At 36.2% G+C, this 14,517-nt stretch overlaps 1 protein-coding gene across 6 annotated transcripts in view; it reads right to left on the minus strand.

Moving 5' to 3' along the window:
* Positions 1-63: 63 nt before the first annotated feature.
* Positions 64-14,517, minus strand: part of OSBPL6 (oxysterol binding protein like 6) — a 101,740-nt gene continuing 87,286 nt past the window's right edge. For all 6 annotated transcript variants that reach the window (XM_032114180.1, XM_032114183.1, XM_032114184.1 and 3 more), the window contains 5 exons: positions 14,346-14,490; positions 13,078-13,222; positions 11,959-12,085; positions 11,296-11,418; positions 64-10,368 (listed from right to left, as the gene is read on the minus strand). In XM_032114180.1, coding sequence (XP_031970071.1) covers positions 10,260-10,368; positions 11,296-11,418; positions 11,959-12,085; positions 13,078-13,222; positions 14,346-14,490 — 649 coding nt within the window. In that variant the 3' untranslated portion in view covers positions 64-10,259. The remainder of the gene's footprint in view (positions 10,369-11,295; positions 11,419-11,958; positions 12,086-13,077; positions 13,223-14,345; positions 14,491-14,517) is intronic.

The following is a 14,517-nucleotide window of genomic DNA, read 5'->3' on the forward strand; positions in this document are numbered from 1 at the left end:
CCAAATCTAGCATTGTTTGGATTTGCCTCCGAGGAAAAAAAAATACAAAAAATATGCTTTATCTTTTTTTTTTTTTTTTTTTGGTAAGGCATTAGCAACATTCATTGGCAGGCTACACAAGTCATTTGTACATGCATTATCCAATTACATTGCAACAGGTAAAAGAGCATCGTGTTTCCTCAAAAATTAGAATTGTGTGTATGCTTTGGACACAGTATCCTGGTAATCTGACTTAGCCTGAAGGAAACAGATGACATCTTTTGTTACATTTTAGAGCACAACAAAAACTATAGCATAGCCAAATTCACTTTTTATTTCCTACCAGAAGGTGTAGGACCTCCTTCAGTTGGAGCTGGTATTATGGGTATCATGTATACCACATACATCACTGTAATAAAGTCTTAATTACTATTTCTTGTTTACTACTTCCCCCACTACCACCTCCCTGAATCATGTGGCCAAAGGATGCTTAACTGTAATCAACATTAACTACTGAATGAGCTTGGGTTTTATTGCATGAGAGGTAGTCAGTGTGAGGCCTCATCTGCTCTCTGGATTACTACAACACTACGTTCAAAACCAAATTACAAGTGCAAAGACACAGAATAAGTGTTGCAGCTGCATTACATGGAAACTTAAAACTGTTTTATTACTGCTCTTTCCTGGCTAGGTTTAATCTCAGAAGTAGCCAGAGAACTCAACATACCAAAAAAAGCAATTCTATGTATGTGCTAAAGCCTAGACAGAGAGAGGCACTTTCTCACATTCATCCTTTTCCAGGCTGAGATTAAGAGCGTGCTCTTAGTCAGCCACCCCTTTCTCCACAAATCAGAAAGGTTAGACTCCTTTTTTTGACTGGCATACAGTACTAGCAACCCTCAGCTCTGGGCTGGCACCATCCCGGGGAAAGTATAGGGAAACAGGAATAGGGATTGCAAATACTCTTACAATTAAGCTTGCCAGAATGAGACATAATATGATGAATTGTAATTGTTTTAATGTACTGTTCTTTATTCCAAATGTCATACCTAATTGAGCTTTGCAGAGACATGAAGTTAACTTGTTTTTAAAAACTACAAGCTCCAGAATAAGGTTCCAAAACGCAAGAGAGTCAAAGGAAAGTCGAATATATTGCTCAGAGTAGCAAGCAGTCAAACCAACTGTATTTCACACAATTTATCTTCCACAACATGGTGCACATGTTTGAAATTAAGCTTAAGGGCACTAGTTGAATACCTAGGCTTGACTGCATATTAGGCCTACAGCTGAAATAGATTTAGGCAGCTGGATCATCCACTCACCTGGAAGCTCACTGGGTTCAACAGAGAATGGAGTACCAACAGCAGCTCAGCCTCTGCATAGGTGCTCATTTGTTTAAGCACGTAGGAATTAGAAATCAAGTGCTACAAAGCCTGGGGTAAGCAGGTAAACCAGCACATTGCTTTCTTAGGAATGTTCAGCATTTTTATCTGAACTTAAGCATCTACATCTTTTAAGCTGATTTAAATGAGAACTGTTTGCAATGGTAATGCTAAGTGTGCATTGATGCCTGTGCAACGTCAGAGTCCAAGCAGATGGATCAGGAGAAAATCTCATGTGCATTGCTGACAAACTCTTGCAGTGAAATAAAATTCTATAGATTTGGAATATGCAAATTACATCCTTTCTGTATTGCTCCTCAGCTGATGATGTTTACTAACCATAAGAAATAAAATTGCTTTTACAGGCATAATCAGCCCATATTTGGAATCAGAATTAATAAGATGTAAAGAAGAATCATAATGAAGACATCCTAAACTTGTGAATAGTCAAGCACAGATGAATGCATTTGCAGGAAATCAATCAAGAACAATTAACTTTGTTTTTTTAATGTTAAATTACTGAATGTACTATGAAGGACCAAATTTACGCTTTTATAAGTAGCTTATATAATTTTCACTACAAATATCTGCAAATCAATTTTCTATTATTTAGAGTTACTTAGAAATTATGGTACTGATTTTTTTTTCCAGTATCCTATACTTCTTCATCTCATTATGGAAGTCCACAGCAAACTTTTGAGTATAAAACTGTGAGTCCTGCATGTGAGGTTTAATACTAAAGTACTCAAAAAACAATGCATTCTGCAACATTTGGGTAGCTGGGTGCATAAATGCTTCTCACTGTCTTTCTTTCCCTTAAGTAAATTTTTTCTATTGCTTTCAAACAACAGAAAAAATTTTATTTGGTGCATCTAATTACTCAGACCCTTTCTCATTACAGTCTGTTATTTCCCTTTAAAACAGACACTATCTACCCACTACTCAAAAGTAGCACTGGCTCTATATGTTATGCTTCTAAAAAGCAACTTTTTGCCTTTAAATTAATCTTAAAAACCACAAAGCAAGTTTCTGCTTGCCTTTGTAGCTGACATAATAGGATAATCACAGTGGAAAGACTCTGAGGATCTCCTTTTACAAGTAAGCTACCCAAAGACGTGCGGAAGGAACCAACAGATATGGTTGGGGTTTTTTCAGAACTAGCACAGGGATACAGGCAATCAGCAAAGAATGCTCTTTTAGCTGTTTAGGTTTTGACATTTTGGCCTGCTAAAGAATTGGCACAGGGCAATCTACCACCTGAAAGGTTGTTAAAAGCAAACAAACTCAGTAAGGCAGTATAAAACTGACAAACTAATCTAAACCTTGCTCTTCTAATGGCATTCTCAGAATCTGAGCAAGGTAAAAATACTAACATTTACTACATTTCATACATGTGCGCATGGCATCTAATCACACCAAAAAAAGTGTGACATTATTCCCAATTTATATTAGCTTTGTGCAAAAGTGAGAGAAAATACAGAATTCTTTGCTGTTGAAATACTGAGAAATCATAAACCACCAGTTAATTATACAAAGAAAAGTAGATAGAGACCCAGAGAAGAGTCTTGCTACTGACTGCAACAAATAAAATATACATAATATCCTAGCACAGAACTGCCATAATACTCTTTCTTGATACCACAGTAGTTTAATTTTATGATGGCTTTTCACGTGCTAAATTAAAGTATCCACTTCAGACAATCTAGCAGTAACAGATAAAGAACAGCTAACTTGCTACACAATTCGGGGAGAAAAATATTTCAGACATCAGATGCTGGCAGCTTGATTTCTTATTTTACAGTAAATAACATAGACACAAATCCATATACAAAGCCCACTGATACTTATTTTTGGCCCAAGGGTGAAATTTTAGTGGTCCACCCTGAGAAGTGGACATTTAGTGTGACATGAACTCCGCTCTTCATGTCTGCAGAATTCCAAACATGGTTTACTTTTTAAAACTCAAACTTCATGTGATTAATTCTTAGTGTGGAAAAAATGCTTGAAAATAAATAGTCTAGAAATGATTAAAAAGGAACAAGAACAGTGTCTTTTCTAACTAGAGAGAAAGGGTACTAAGGTAGAACTTGTCATTTTGCATTTATGACTGCATACCAAAATACATTCATCAGCACTTATTTTTCTGCTCAGTCAGGTCTTCTGTGAGACTCAGCGGAAAATAAAATTGATTGTGATCTGAATTTGTTATACTGTATCTTAACCCCTAAAGAATACCAGTAGCACTTTTTTCAAAAATTAAATAAACTTATTTTCTAACCTCAAATTGGAATGACAATTTTCAATGGCAACTTCAAGACAGGTGATAAAGTAATTTTAATATATTTATTGTGATCCAGTCTCAAAATATTTTATAAAATATTAAGCAAATACAAGCATAATAGAAGATCTCATCTGTACTTCTTCCATGTGGTTAAAGAAGCTATCCTAAATTTTCCTTTACCTGGAAAATACTGAGGATTAACCTTGTATTCACTATGTTAATGTTACTATAAGAATCCTTGTTGAGGTGAATTTAACAAAGAAAGAGAGAGTATTCAGCACAGGACTACTAGACAAGAAATCTGAGTTTGCGGTCCTGACTCAAGCACTGGTTATTCTTGGTGGGCATGACAAACGAACCCATGGGACACAAGCACAATCCTAAAAAGAGATGCAATTTCAGAACAAGAGGTTGCATGTGTGGCTACACTGACCAGCACCAGAAGCCAAGTACCTCAGTGAAGAACAGTTCTGGTGGAATATTTGCCACTGTGTGCTGCTCTTGTATAGCACATCGTTTTGATTCTCAGAGAAGTTACCCACTTCTCAGTTTTTGAAGGGATTTCCTCACCTCTTCCCATTTTGCATGCCTAATGTTCTGGGCCAGCAACATTATACACTAGCATAAGATATCTTCTTTCATTAATGCAGACCACTAAAAGTAGCAGCCAATATGAAAATACATTTTAGTGTTTCACAGGAGACAGCTGAATCATTGCTCCAGGAGTACCAATAAGTAGCTTTACCATAGATCAATGAATTATTCATAGGTCAGAAAGAATATATTACACACTGCTGATTATAGATTCAGACTATGTAACTCTCTTTTTCCATGTTACCAAGACACCTTCAGCCAAATGCTGGCTACAGTCATTTTTTATTTATAAAAGGAGTAAAAACTTCCCTTCACCTTCAGCATTAATTCTGAGCCAATGTCTCCAATCTTCCCTTTTTTCATGCTGTCATGGATCAGTGGAAAGAAAAATGGTATTAAAATAACCAGCCTGAAACGGGTCCAGCAGCTCTGCTGACATTTTAATTCCTACAAGTTAAAAACTTTCTGTTTTATTACATGTCACACTGACAGCTTCTGTGACTAGTTTCACCATTCTGCATTGTTGTCTCTCCCTCACTTTTCTTTTCTGAGGTTTGACAAAGACTGCAAGGAAAGTAATTTTAAAAAAATGAAAGATGATGAGTTTAAAACACCACAAAAATTGACAAAGGAGGAGGCTGGTATATGAAATACAATGTTACTTTTTCAACTTGCAAGAAACTGTATAAAAATCATTTTATAAAGATACTTTTCAGTTTAGTGAAAGAAATATATAGTTTACACTAAAGCCAATGAATAAAGGTGTTTTACATACCCTAGTTTAAAGAGTAAATAATGTATTTCCTTTTGTAAGTAGACTCCTTACAATATATAATACAAAAATAAGATAAATTGCTGTAAATAAGCCATTTCTCTGACCTTGCTTAGATTTGCAGCATTCTCCTGGGTGCCAGTCACTGTTCTAATGGAGCATATGGAGATACTCTCCCCAGGAATAATTATACCTTTATTAGCACAGTCTAGATTTTTCTGTTAAAAAAAAAAAAAAAAGAAAAAAACCCCTTTCTTCATGAAAATACTGACTGGTATCAGAATTACCGTAGAAGTAACTAGGAATGGTAAAGTAGAAAATGATACTACTTTTTATACTAAATATACCTCAAATTTATCAATATATGCACTGAAGTGTAAATTCAAGTTTCACACAGTTTTGATGACTGTTTCTTAACGACAGACAGAAAGAAAAACCAAGGTAGTGTTTTTCAGCCCCTGTAGCTGCCAAGGTAAGTAAGTGGTTATGACATAGCAAATTTCCTTAGCTTTCTCATGGGTCTGTGGATAACACAAGGTTACCAGTGAGGCCATTCCAGTGCTTCTGATACACTTTTGTCAACATTAATCTTATTCCCATAGGTGGGCAAAATTCTCTAGCTTAACCCGTCCTATCATTTTAGCGTATGAATACAAATACACTCTCAAGTGCACTTAATCTGAAAAACTCTCCTTTGCTTTCATTATGCAGCTCCAGTATTACTAATGACATCTAAAAATGTTCATTCCTCAGATTACAGCTGCAGCCAAAGCATGTAAAATAGCTACTGTTTATTGTTGAACCAGACAATGTCTAAAATCCTGTAAAACAAGGAGACCACACAAACCTTTCCTATACTAATAGACCTTTGCTAGTGAAAGCAAGTTTTGCAAAACAGAGAATTGGTATTTTCAGCCCTCTTGGTTATTGTGCAGTTGCAAATGAAACCTCTCCTCCCCTCCAGGGCATTTTTTGAGGAGAAGATGTAAGACTGCAGTTGTGCTGGGCTCCACTGGTGAGAGATGAGAAAATCCCATTCTGTCCATGGGAAACAGAGGACATGGCCCAGATACAAGGTGCTCGCCAGGTGCCCATGGGGGGAGGACCAGTGCTGGCTCCTAGTGTGCCTTAAGGTTTGTGCAATTTGTTGCCATAAAGCACTGACAGTGTTCAGTAGGGAATTAAAGATTGTATCTTGCAACACTGTGCCATGTATACATACTGCAGTACTTGACACATGCCTGGCATGTGCTGCTCACATAAAACCCACAGATGCCATACAGGCTAATTCAGAGTCAGAAGTTCAAAATGAGAAAAAAGAAGGGTAACATTATTTGTATGATGAGAAGACTATTATAGTGGGAATTGCACTTTTAAAGCCAAATAAAAAAACGTTTATTTCATGCAACTTACATCTGTCTAAAACTGAAATGGGTGCCTAGATGACTTTTTAATCACAGTGATACTTCATGAAAATCAATTCATATTCAAATTGTCTTTTCCTGTGAGACAAAAATTTCTAATATGCCAAAAAATTTGCCATCTTGATAATACTGATCTAAAATAAGAATGAAGCTATTTAAGTCTTTGTAAGACATTGCATTTGATGAAAATAGCTACTATTACCCTATCATATCTGAAGTACCAGAACAAGGAAATTAAGGTACACTTTTAAAGTATTAATAGAAAGTACAGCTCATTATTGTGAAACTAAAACATATGAATTGTGCATTTTTATACAGAAATAAGTGTTTTGAGAAAACACAGGAGAAAAGCATATGTCTTTGAAGTGAAAGAACTTCTTAAATTGCATAAAAAGTTTTACATGTCAATTGATTTACACTAATTTTCAACACCTACCAAACATATAGCAATTACATCTACTGAGTTGGATAGTATTTTCATGCCTTCCAAAAGGAAATACTGACTGGATGAACGGAGTGAGTTGGGCTGAAAACTGCTTGAATCCCTGCTTGAAGGGCACTCACTGATCAATGGTTTATGCCCTGCTGGCAGCCAGCAATGAGGACAGCCCTGCAGGGGCCGGTTCTGTGGCCATGTCAATCAACATCTCACCAGTGACCTGGACAAGGACACAAGACTACATGATAACTAGTTCACAGATGACATCAAATTAGGAGGATGAGATGGCACACCAAATGGCAAAGCTTCAACCAGAAGGACACTGCTCAGCTTGAGGACCGGGCTAGGATACACTTCACGAGGTTCAATAGAAGTGAAAAGGTCTGCTCCTGGAGCAGAAAAATCCCACATGCTGGGAAGGGGTGTCTGAGCAGCAGCCCTGCCAAAAACCAGCAGGCATTTACAAAAGGTGCCAGGCTGCAAAACAGCCAGCTGTGCACTCTTTGCAGCATGGGATACTCCATTCTGCACTACGTGGGCAGGGGGTGTGGAAAACTCACTATCCCCTCTGACTCAGTGCTGTGAAATGTCACAGGCTGACTAAAAGTTATAATTTGGATACAAGCCCTCAGACCTATCCTCTTTAGAAACAGCACAAAATATACCATGATGTCTCCCAATGTTAAAGGACAAATGCAATATCAGATTTTGCACAGAACACAGAGAATTCTGCACAACAAGAAACTGCTTTATGGTGCATCTGCTTGAACTTTTTCATTTCTGATATAGATTGCAAATATCTTGTGTTGCATCATTTTGTGTCTTCTCTACTTACTAATTAACTAATTTAACATCCGCTAGGCTTAGAAAGTGCCTTTTTAATAGAAAGATTTAGTATAACACAGATTTTCTAAATTTTAAAAATGTTAGTATTATTTTTCTTTCAATGAGTGTCAAATAAACAATTGTAAAAAACAATTCAGTGATAGCATTTTCAGTGTCCACCAAGTTTCAGTTTGCATTGCAAATAATGGCATTCACAGAGCACTATGAGAACACTGTAAAACTAAAGTCCTTCTCTCTGTATTTAAATTAAAGATTTGAGGACATGCAGTTCGGTCCCTCAAGTGTACTTGAAGTCATACACACATAATACTTCCTAATATCATGGTGAACTGCACACAAAGACTGGAGCAAAAGATGGACAAATGTTTAATAGAGTTGGTTTTAAAGAAAATGACAGAAAAAAATTAATTGCTATTTTACACACAATGCGCCAATTTGATTCCTAGTGTAATGTCATTAAAGCAAGTAGGATGATGTTAACCAATTATTTTAAAAACCAACTTTGATATATTTTCATTTTCTTATAACAATTGCAGAACTAAAATAAGAATAAATCAGACTAGGTTCAACTAGGAAAGAGAAAGATAACATTCTTTGAATAACATAAAATTTTCTGTGGAAGAAATCCCATTAATCTACACAGGGATTTTTATACCAAATTTTTATAAGAAATTCATGAGCATTCACAATTCATAAAAAGTCTACTTAGTATTTTCTGTAGTTTTTTATAGTTCTTTCTGACAACAGAATTGTGTGACAAAACTGGAACTGATTAGTAGCTAGTTGCCCTGCTAGTCAACAAGGAGAACTAAATTAATATTAAATAACCAAAGTAATCTCAGTTGTATAGGGACCTGACTCTGAAAAAGGAAGAAGCAGGCTGAGAGCTGGGGATGTGTGGTAATGCAGTGAGAACTGTTCGAGCAGCTCTGCTGGCAGATCACATACCTATCTAGTAATTTTATTTTTGGTCTCAGGACTGGAATCAATCTTAAATAGAAAAATTGTATGTTACATATGCACACAAAGGAATACAGAGTCTATGCATGAAATCTAACCTATCATCAGTGGTGAGATGTGTAACACATGCATAAATGGAAGACTAGATCATACCATATGGAATGTCGTTTTTATCTAATAAATTACTGGTTTTTCTTTTACTAAAATCTGCCCTCCTACCATTTTATGTTTCAGCGATTTTCAAACAGAAGGTGCCAAGTCTTCTCCCACTTATATTAACTGAGGCTTAGCAACACATAAGAGACTTTGTTTTTAATCAAAAAATACAGAACCACTTTATGAAAAAATGTAAAGTATAATTTTGCACAAAAGCTATTTTGGCAACACAAGTAGAAGTTGTTAGCTACAACACATGGGAGCCTCTGCCATACTCTCAAACATAAATTTAGATTAAAAAAGTGGATGGGGAAAAAAACAGAGCCAGGAAAATAAACAGTGTGTGTGGCAGAAAACAGTTGCATTTACAATCCTATCCAGCTTCTGGAGAGAAGCCAGAAACCTTCGCATGATATCTTTCTGTGCTTTTAACACTGTTGCAAAGCTTCAGGGATTTCTAATTGTATAAACAGTTATGGGAAAATGAGATTCACTGTGAGGTCAATGTCCAGCCAGTACTAAAAATGATGACTGCATCTCAGCATCAGTCATTTAGAATATGAACTTTCTGACTAGGAATTCATATGCATTTACCAAGATTGAAATTCAACCAGCCAGCAGTTTCTTTTCAGTCTGATTATACAGTCAGCATCCCAAAGCTAAAGCATGTACAGTAGATCTCATACCTCTGAAATACAGTTAGATGTTTGGTTATCTTTTGATTTCAAATAATGCAGGTCTTCCAGTATTTATATTGTGATAAAATTCTAGAGCTTTAAAAATCTGCCCTTCACACAAGCCTAAGCATAGATATTTTAAAATTACTTACTGTACATCTTCATATTTTGTTAAGGCATGAACAATGGCATATGACTGGGAACAGCTTCCAGAAAAGCATATCTTTTTGACAAAGGCCAGTCCAAGCACATCACACCAAAGGACTAACCTGAAGCCAGAAATGACAGTGTTGTGACCCAAGAGTTTTTAACAAAAATAGTTGAAATAAAATGGATTTTTTTTCTCTTTTTCTTCCTTTTTTTTTTTTTAATTTAAATTGTATTACTCTTAATGTCTGTTTAAAGCACCGGTTGCAGTTTTGCGCTTACCACCTCTTCCGAGTGACTTTGGATAACTCATCTGCTTCTTTATTTCTGAATTTTCAGCGTATGAAACTTTAAAAGGTTTCTGTTTCCTTTTTTTTTCCTTTTTTTTTTAGTTTTAATGGCTGCTGCAAAATTAGAAAGATCCAGAAGCGGTCAGGGGCCTGGTCTAATGCACTTCCAAAAGTCCATTATAAAGATGAATATAAATGCGTATGATATGGTTTTTCTGTAGACCCACAAACCACACTTAGCTATAAGAAACATATTGTGCATAGTTATTTTTTTCTTCAGAGTGATATGTTTACTAGGTCTACATTCTCAGTTTACCAGAGTACGGGAATGTCTACTTTACTAAAGCCAGGATCCTTTCGCAGTTCCCAGTAGGTTTCATTGGTAACCCAGGCTTCTCTTTGATTAGCGTCAATAACTTTTCTGTAGAAAGGGGGAAAAAAAATAGAGTGAGAGATAAAGAGAGGAAAAAAGTTTTAACCATAGATACTGCTCTTACGCAATATAAAATCAAATTCCGCACCTCTCTGATCTAACCCAATATTAAATCAAATTTCATGTATCTAAAGGACACAAGTCAGGAATTTAAAGGCAAAATCAACCTCCAGCTATATCAAAAGTGGAAGACAGAGAAAACAGCCACGACTGAGAATCTGTTGTCTGATCTGTGTGAGCAGGTCTTAGAGCCACATAAAACCCCTTCGGCCACTACAGATTCTGATTATGTGAAGAGGATTATCCAATAGATATAGTTTGCAGGATGTAAACCTTTAACCATTTGGCTTTTTGTCTTGTCTGTATTTTGCTTATATTATGGTACAACTGCATCAGGCACATTCAGTCTTTTCACTTTTGATTCCCCATGCTAAACATGAGCCTACTTGGCATGAGTATTCCTTGTTTCAGAAGAATGCTTATTAAAAACAGCCAACAAAAAACCACCTCCATTACAAAAATAAATACATATTTACTGTATACATATACATTTATATATACATGTTATATATATGTATGATGTGGTTGCTCAGGCCCCACGGTGTTACTTGTCTATGCAATGACTTTAAAAAAGCCCTAGTTAAATCTTAGATCCTAATATTATACTTGTAATTTCACTTCAGTAGGAAGGCTTGTATAGCTGAGGCCCATTATGGGAAAAGGATCATTCAATTATGAAGCTTAACTGTGTAAAAATTGCTTCAAAGAAGCAGGTATCAGGTATCTAATTATCTTTCTTAAAACTGCAACTTTCCACACTTTCATGATTATCAGTCTGTGTTGGCAATTCTTGTAGTACTTCATCCAGTTATAGTATAAAAAACAGAGACTTACTACTCAAATGAATAGACTCACTTAAAAAATTTGGGTACATATTCAATGCCATTTTCTTCCATGTACCGCCTCCGAGCTCTCTGGAGTTCCTCTATTCTTTGTTTCTCAGATGCTGCTGCTTCTATGTTTCCTTCCTCCAGAAGCCTGTAGGAATAACAGCAGGCCCTATAGCAATCACACAGTGTCTGGTCCAAGGGATTTTCCAGCACCAGTCATCACAAAAGACAAGCAGAAGCCAAGTGTGTTGTCGGTGTTGTACTTTCAGATCCAGGCTGAGATGCGACTCCCCAGCTACGTGTACCTGACCTATAGCCTAAGGCACACACTTTGTTCAGTAACTTCAGCATATCACAAACACTGAAGAACTATGAACAGAGAATTTGGACGGAATTAGTGTTGCTTCCATTCATAGCAGAAGTACATGATATTTCAGAGCCTGTTTTTCAGGTTTTTTATGAGGAATCTGCCCCAAGGTTGCACTGTAGCTCTACTGCATCAACAAGAAGATTTCAGATTTCCCTCAGCTGTGTTAAGCAGAAATTTGAGTGCAATACTATCTTCTTTACTAGCAGAATCCTCCACAGCTTAATTCAGACTGCAGTGAAAATACAGACAAAATTCAAGACTCAGTCAAGCTCAGCCTTGGACCCACCAAATATTAAGTGTATAAATAAGCATTCTTGCCTTTGATCTGGCCTGAATCGTGCATCTGTTGCAGGAAGAAGATCTTTCAGTAAAGGATCTAATTCATTGAGCTCAATAGCAAACCTTGTGAAGCCATAATAACGCTCATAATTGGTTGGCATGGAGCCTGAATACATAAGAGAAAGAAAAAAGCTTTTTAAGCTATTACTCTAAATATGCAAGAGATTCCTTTACTGATAAACTTTTAACAGAAAAATAATTAATATATTTTACTCTTACAATTAAAAAGCACCAAAAGCTATTTTCTAGGTGAAACAAAATTCACTAAATATTAATTTCAACTGCTTATCCTGCAGAGATTAACAGATTCAAAACTTCTATGCTCTTCCTTCTATTTTAAATAAAAGCTAATGTTTTCAATATTTTCAAGTTAAAAACAATTTCCTGTTCCCCAGAAAGTGGGCTTATCGAATGTGTGTCTAAAACCTAACCTTAACTGATATTTAGAGTTCATTTTGGAACTTAACACACACTTACAGACTGATTCGGCACTATGAGGAGTCGGAACCGACATCACAGAGAGCAGGGTGCAAAGTAGGGTTCAAAACAGCAAAAATACAAAGTAGGATTCAAAATTCTAAGAACAGTAATTCCTGGAAATGCATATATGAAAGATACAGGTGCAAAGAATGACTAATTCAACCTCAGGCCTGTAAGCAAGCAGGAAGTTGAAATTAGATCCTGAAAGTCCCAGGTGTTCTCTGTCTCTGAAGACCAATCCTTTAGGCTAATAAAGCATTAAGACAACAAACTCAATAAACCCCTATTTGTTGAATCCAAACAAGTTACCCTGCTCTCTGTAAGAAGGCAGACAGGCCAGCCCAGATGCCCAATTTTTTTCTTAATTTTATTCTTCTGTTGACCCCAAGATCCCAGCACATTTGACCAGGAGTCAGACTGAGATGTAAAAGATTTTGCCCCTTAAGAACATTTCTATTTACCATTATGATAAAGTTATGTAAATTCTCATTTATTTGTCTAGCTAGGAATTTTAATTTCTTAGTAGCATTTTGTGTATTTAAAATGAAGGGCAAAACAGTTTCACATAGTTTAAGCTTACTCTACAACACCTTCCAGAGCTTATTACAAGCTTCTTACCTGGCCTCCATATGCATTTGGCTGAAGGTGCAACCCCACAATAGAGGCCTTCGTGCCACTTTCCAAAAAGGCGGTGAACCACCTTCCCTTCTTGATCTATCACAACACCCTGGACCTCATTTACATTGGAATTCCAGTAGTTCACCTGCAAGTTTAATCAAGGATTATTAGCTCACATTGCTTTTCCAACACCCCATTGCACCAATACACATAATGAATGGATCTCGGCATGTGGTGCTGACTGTCCAAATTCTGTGTTGGAACAGCTCACCTGGAACTAAGAAAACCAAAATTGAAAATCATATGGTCCTAACACTAACTGATTTAGTATAGGAGAAAGTCTGCATAATTTGCTATGTGGTTTTGACATAAAAGTATTTAAATTATCTGCACATCTGGGAACTACACTGTCATTCATTAACCCAAATCCCAAACAGTTCTGCAAAAATGACCCTTTGCCCATCAGAGCCAGCTAACACTCCTCTTCCTATATGAGGAAGTACTGAATATACCTGTACTTGTATGGGAATTCTTTGATGGGTGTTGAACACTACAGAAGGGAAGACATACAGTCAGTGTTACTTGTTAATTGTTTCTTCTCTGCTTCTCTTCTCTGTTTTGCTCTTCTTAGACACATTTAGCTCTTACACCTTCATCCAAGAGCCAGTTTCCCATTCTCAGATTACCCATCAAAACAGAAATTTCAGATTTATGTTAACACCCCATTGCTAACATTGCAATGGTATCTTGCAATGGACATCTTTTGTTGCAATATGAACACAAACTTATCTTTAGGGAAAATACTTGATAGTAACATAGCTATACAGAGTTCTATTTTTATATATGGTCCTTGCTGGATATTAAAATACTATGAATGAAAGCAGCATTATGTAATCTAAAGAGATAAATTATTGACCAACAAATTCTAGTAAAGGGAGAAGTAAAATGGCATGGTAGTGTACAGTGACTTTGTGTTTTCCTTGTGGTAATATAAAAAAACCCCTGACATTTCATTTTTAATCAAAAACCAGTACAGCACACAGCTATACAGCAATGGAACGCACTGATATCAAATGTTCAGCGGAGTAGAATCATACTGCTTGACATAGCCTTCTCATTTGACAATTTACATTTTATGAATACTGGTAAAAGAAATAAAAGATAAAAAGTGGAATGTGGACTTCAGGAATAGTGTAGAAACAGCTTGATGTATCCTCAAATTACGCAGTTGTACGAATATAAGATATATATTAGCATCCATATGTTACCTTGACAAAAGTGAGTTTACAAATACAAACACTGCTTTTTGTGTTTCTGATAGTTATCTCTCCGTAGTGTTCTATCCATCTCCTTCCACTAAGAATATTATGTATGCAAGTAGTGACTTTGTTCCAGACATAGTAATCTCCGTACCTAAGAACAGATTAAAAAGCAGTTGGT

The sequence above is a fragment of the Corvus moneduloides genome, chromosome 7 (genome assembly GCF_009650955.1).
Source record: "Corvus moneduloides isolate bCorMon1 chromosome 7, bCorMon1.pri, whole genome shotgun sequence".
NCBI classification, from domain to species: domain Eukaryota; kingdom Metazoa; phylum Chordata; class Aves; order Passeriformes; family Corvidae; genus Corvus; species Corvus moneduloides.